At 32.5% G+C, this 5,911-nt stretch overlaps 1 protein-coding gene across 1 annotated transcript; it reads left to right on the forward strand.

Moving 5' to 3' along the window:
* Window positions 1-2,037: 2,037 nt before the first annotated feature.
* On the forward strand, window positions 2,038-5,674 carry LOC111916908 (uncharacterized). The gene is made up of 12 exons (XM_023912560.3): window positions 2,038-2,405; window positions 2,595-2,659; window positions 2,787-2,885; window positions 2,976-3,108; window positions 3,198-3,257; window positions 3,388-3,447; window positions 3,536-3,658; window positions 3,743-3,814; window positions 3,889-4,026; window positions 4,987-5,142; window positions 5,239-5,343; window positions 5,443-5,674. The coding sequence occupies exons 1-12, from the start codon at window positions 2,181-2,183 to the stop codon at window positions 5,476-5,478; spliced, it is 1,272 nt and encodes a 423-aa protein (XP_023768328.1). The 5' UTR covers window positions 2,038-2,180; the 3' UTR covers window positions 5,479-5,674.
* Window positions 5,675-5,911: the final 237 nt, after the last annotated feature.

Here is a 5,911-nt window from a genome sequence, read left to right on the forward strand (position 1 = left end):
TCTTCTTAGACATTATGATGCATAGTAAAGATGGACGATACCCTTAACCTATAAGTGAAATTGTCCACGCTAGATGATTACCGATTCTACTATACTATAACCCATATTTTCTTCTTTTATTTAATTTCCAACGAATAGAGCATGTGAAATTAGCAAGCCATCCATGGGGTCGGGGCCGCCCCCACTTTACAACCTAGAAACCCTCCTACCCAATCGCAATTGAAAAATTCCGCTTGAAACAAGGCGTGTCTGGTGATATCATATATAAGATCACAAATTGTGGTAAACACCATGTTTGTAAAACTAATCTACATAGCGGTAGACATTCATATTACAAAGATACTACTCTAACATGATGGGATAATCTACCATTGCACACTTACACTCATATATAGTAAAGATATTATTACATTCAAAGTAAAAACATAATAGTAAATAGTAGAAATTAATAACGATAGGACATGGGTGTAAATTATAGTGGGGGTTGTTACCTGCGTCGCGATACTATTAATACAATGTTGATGGCTTTTGGCACTCCTGACAAGTAATGCGATAAGTTTCTTCTTTGTGTCAAACTAGTTAAGTTTAAGAGGCTCTATATGCCATTTTTAGCGCTAACAAGGCTTATTTTACCTTTGTTTTCCGACTGAAGTTGCTTTTCTTCACACATCCCTTATGGTTTTTGAAAAGGGTGGGATTTCTCCTTTGATTGCATTATAAACCGATTGAGCAGTGTCATTTTCCCTACAATTCCTTGCTTTTCTTTTAACTCTTTCGGAGTAGGTGTTTCTCGGAAGTCCTTTACCTTCGTTGGGTTTATCTAGATGCCCCCCCTTAACAACTAAATATATAAGGAGTTTCCATTCCTCGACCTCAAAGTATATTTTGGTGAGTTAAGCTTCATTCGAGTGGTCTAGAGTGTAATAAATGTTTCCTTGATGTGATTTTGTAGTCTTTGTTCATTGTAGCTTTTGATGACCATGTCATCGACATATACATCTATGTTTCACCTATTTAACCTTTAAAAATGTTATCGACTAACCCTTAGTATGTCACATCGGAAATCATTTGGTTAGGCCAGACGGAGTGGGGAGCGGGGAAGCCGCGAGAAGGCTTCCCACATGGTGAAACACCGCACTGGGGGTGCGGGAAAGAAGCAACGGGAAGAGGGTGGGGGAGAGAGTCCCGCTCTCTCTCTCTCTCTCTCTCTCTCTCTCTCTCTTCTAACTATTGGCTTTGCATTTTTTTCTTTTTTCTTTTTCTTTTTTTATTCCAAAACGGGAGAAGTGAATTTTTATTGGACCAAAAAGTGAGGGAAGGGTTTCCCAACCATCCCTTGGGTTTTTTTTAGTAAGGGAAAGAGATCCACAAAAAATAAGGAAACCTTCCATCCCACATCCTCCGGTCTTATAAAACATTTTTAATTACAAAACATGCCATGGGTTGTGTAGAACATGCCATGTTTTAAAAATATGTAATTGGCCTATTTTGTCTTGTTTCTCCACTTTTAAAAGACAAACGTTAAAAACCTCAACATATTCTTATATTCTTATATGTAATTTTTAAAAAAATCACTATATTCAGGGGCGGACGCAAGATTTCTTAGTAGGGGTTGCACGGGAAAGTTAGGGGTTGCATGACAATAGAAAAAATATTTTTTTTTTAAAATTTCCAAAAATTTTCCACTACGGCTAGAAAATTTAGGGATTACCGGTGCCACTGATGACCTCCCTAAATCCGCCCCTGACTATATTATTATTTTTAATATATTAAAATCGTTGTATTTTTTTAAAAGTCTAATTTACAATTTTTTAACCTCATAAAAACTTAAATTCTTTTCATCCGACCATTAAAAACCAACTATATTATTTTGTAATATGTTAAAATTTTTATATTTTCATAATCTGTAATCCATAAGTTTTTAGGCTTATTACCTACCATTTTAATATACAAAAAATAATTTAATAATATTTTAAAAAATAAATAAAAATATGTTGGATGTTCTTTTTTTTTTTTTTTTTTTTGAAGTTTGCGGCAAGTCTATTTGATTTACTACACTGTTTGGTTACAAGACTACTGCAGACCCCGGATATGACGAGTTTTTTGGATTATCATAAACCGTGAGCATTTGGGTATATCATCACCTACCTCTATCCATTGACGTTCTCCTCCTTCCAACAATGGGGAATGGCACTAATCAATTCCTCAAGAACGCCAAGGGATTGCTCGATGGTCAAGTCAGATTCTTCAATCAACACTTAAGCGAACCCTTGGCTAACTTGTTCGACTTACCTATCAAAATTGTATTGTCTCCGTTCACTCTCCCTAATGACATTTCCGGCTCCGCTCCTCGTGGTTTTGGCATCCCGGAGTTCATCTCCAAGCTCTCATATTCTGCAATCTTCGTATGTTCTTACCCCTTCATTTCATCTGCATTGATAACGATAAACATTTAGGGTTTTGATGAATTCGAGGTTTTAGTCGGACATAACTTCATCTCCAAATTGTCATTTTGGGTTTGTTGAATTGGGGGTTTTCAGTGGGATACGATTAAATTACTGAACATAATCCTGTATGTCGTCGTTTATCTTCAGGCAGTTGCTGCTCTTGGGACATGTGATATCGCACTGGAATTAGGGAAAAAAGTGATTTGTCAAAGGTGCTTCCTTCTTTCTTTCATTGATGTAAACTCTTCCATTCTATCATTTTAGGGGTTTGATTCCAGATTTAGTGTCTGGATTGTGGAAATTACATGATATGAGCTTGTTGTGGCTTCAAACTTGCAGAAACTGTCAAACTTGTAATGGATGGAACGCCTTAAGATGTACCATGTGCAGAGGCACAGGGAAGGTCATGTATCAGGTGAAAAACTACACATTAAGAAGGTATGTTTAAAATCTTTTATACTTTCTTAATTTCATTTTATAATCTTGATTGAATTATGAATTTATGATCATGTTAAAAACTTTCTTCAGTGGTGAAAAAGCAACAGCTGAAGCTATTGCAGATGCCATTGCTGAAAACAGAGCAGAACTTGTTCATCTTCCAGCCACCATGGATCTTAATGTTCCATTGCCATCAAAAGACTGTGATTCCTGTGATGGATCTGTAAGCATTAAGCCACTAAACATAAAAATCAAATTTTATAAACTTTTTTACTTTTCTTCATGTAAACTAGCTTTACTAATTTTTTACAGGGTGTAATGAAATGCCCTGAGTCCAAGGATAAATTACAAGTCAGGATATCTGCTGATGATGTGAGTATTTGAACAAGCTGTTTCTTTTTAAAATTTAATGAACTTATTGGTTTAAGCACTTAATTTGGATAGCTATAATATATATTCAGTTTTGAGTTCTTAAGCAAAGAGTAATTTATCCACTTTGCAGATTATCGAGCCACCATGGAAAGCTTACAACATAATGAAAAAAATGGACTACCCTTATGAGGTAGGTGCAAATTACAATTCTACCCTTTTCCTCTAGTAACAATTATCCTCACTTGAAAACATCTTTTTTATTTTTATTTTTATTTCAGCATATTATTGACAGCATGAAAGATCCAAGCATTGCTGCATTTTGGTTAATCACAATGCCTCAAATCATGGGAGGATTTGAATATGATGATGAAGTCAAACAAAAAATATGGTGGCAATACAAGGTTCTTCTTTCTTTCTTTTTATTTATTATTTCAATTTTATTAAGAAATAAAAAACAAAAAATACCTTCTTTTGTTTTTATTTAGGAAAATATGCGATATGATCACCTTCGTGATGCTGTAGCAATGAGGAAACCTGGATGGGAGTATTTACAAGAAGTGAGATAAAATTTATAATTTATAATTTATAAATATTAATTAATTAATTAATTAATTATATTTAACATGTTTAGGGATTGATCTCAATGGATCCAGAACGTGCAAGAAATGATCCAGTGGTTGTAAAGAACATTCCTTACTACAAAGCAAAAGCCAAATTAGAAGGAGAAGTTATGAAGCTCAATCCACCACCAAGACCTCAAAACTGGGGGGTATAAACTAATCAAATTTACATATTTGGTCCCTGTGTTTAGTTGATTTTGTCCGTTTTGGTCCCTAAAAGAATCAGGTTGCAGTTTGTGGACCTTGTTTCACTGCTTCCTGACACTTTTTCTTCCTGATTGTCTAGGTTAACAGCCTAGCTGTTATTATTATTATTTTTTTAAAATGACCATTTTGCCCTTGGACCAATACTGAAAAAAGTATAGCGTAGGGACCAGATTTGTTATTTTTACTGATTTTTTTAAATTAAGGTTTGGAGTAAATTACATTTTTTGGTTCTTTGAGTATAGCTGTTTTTTTTTTGGTTTTGGTCCTAAAAAGTTTTATTTTGCAATTTGGTGCTTATTTTAGATTTTTGTTATGTTTTTGGTCCCTATTCTAAGTAAAATGAGTATATATATTTGGGACTAAAATTGCAAAAATCAGCTATACTTAAGGACCAAAAATAGTCATTTTACTTGGAACAGGGACCAAAAATGTTACAAGAACCTCACATAAGGACCAAAATTGCAAACATAAGCTATACATAAGGACCAAAAATGTAGTTTACTCTAAGGTTTACTTTATAACATTATATATGTGCATATGTTTTTTTTTAAAAGTTATGATATTTTCAGTGTATATTGCAAAAAGAATTATTTGTTAATATATTATTCTTAATTTATTTATATACTAATATAACTTGCTATTCTGAAAATATATTTTGCTACATATATAGCTATAATTAATTAATTATACATCCTTGTTTTTTTTTTTTTTTTGGGTTTGGTCCAAGGGCAAAATGGTCATTTTGCTGTTAATTTATACAACTTAGGGACCAAAACCTTAAAAAACTTCAAAATAAGGATCAAAATGGTAACCCGATTTCTTTAGGGACCAAAACCGAAAAAATCAGCTAAACTCAAGGACCAAAAGTATAACTTGCTCAAGTTTTTAAATTTTTTTTGTAGGAGCTAAATGTTCCATTAAATGCATCTTCATGGAGTGAAGAAGATTTAAAAGATCCAAAAAAGTTATATGAAATGACTGTTCTTTTGAACGCACAAAGAGAAATTGCAGAAAAGATTTTAGATGATCAATGGGAGACAAAATGGCGCCAAGAAAAGGTAAAACGTTATATATAATAATTTATTAATTTATTAAAATTAATCTTTGTTTGTGTGTGAAATTTCACCAAACAAGTGTGTGTTTGTGATTTTTAGTTGAACAAGATGTTGGAAGAGAAGCTACAACCGTATATTGAGAATATTGACAATGGTGTTCTTTCTCAACCGATATTAATTGGAGCCCCAAAAAACGATCAAAAGGTTTTAATTGATTATTTGATATCACATAATCATTTTTTAAATATATGTTTATATAATATAATAATATACATACTAATTTGTTTATTTGATGTATGATAGAGGACTCGTCGACAAAGAAGATGGTGGTTGTTTTGATATGGGAGCTAATATGTCATGAAGTATGTATTTGGGTTAAATGCTTTATTTTTTGATATATAAGAGATGCTTTTAGTTTAGAATGTGTAAGCAAATGTATACTTGAAATACTATATATATTTGTTTTACAAAATTACAAAATCATGCTCAACAAAAGCATAAAAAAAACTATAATAACATTGTGTTTATTGGAAAATGACTTTGCAACCTAACACACATAACCTATTTAAGTATATAGTTTTGCAGGTTTGCAGGTCATTTCGGATCAGAGTCAATGAGTTGTTTTCGTATAACTTTTCACATGTTAAATTTATGTGAATTGTACACGTTTCTAAATTAATTAGTAATTAGCATTTTATATCGACTAGAATGATTTGAACAACAAATACAAATATATCATAATAAGCTGATAAGCAACATATTTGTAAAAAAA

This window comes from Lactuca sativa, chromosome 9 (assembly GCF_002870075.4).
Source record: "Lactuca sativa cultivar Salinas chromosome 9, Lsat_Salinas_v11, whole genome shotgun sequence".
In the NCBI taxonomy this organism is placed as follows: Eukaryota; Viridiplantae; Streptophyta; class Magnoliopsida; order Asterales; family Asteraceae; genus Lactuca; species Lactuca sativa.

Bases quoted from the DNA above. Each gene is read 5' to 3' on its own strand.
- LOC111916908 (XM_023912560.3), top strand. From the start codon at position 2,181: ATGGGGAATGGCACTAATCAATTCCTCAAGAACGCCAAGGGATTGCTC. The intron at 3,815-3,888 runs GTGAGATAAAAT...TAACATGTTTAG, and splicing joins GATGGGAGTATTTACAAGAA to GGATTGATCTCAATGGATCC. The intron at 5,143-5,238 runs GTAAAACGTTAT...TGTGATTTTTAG, and splicing joins CAAAATGGCGCCAAGAAAAG to TTGAACAAGATGTTGGAAGA.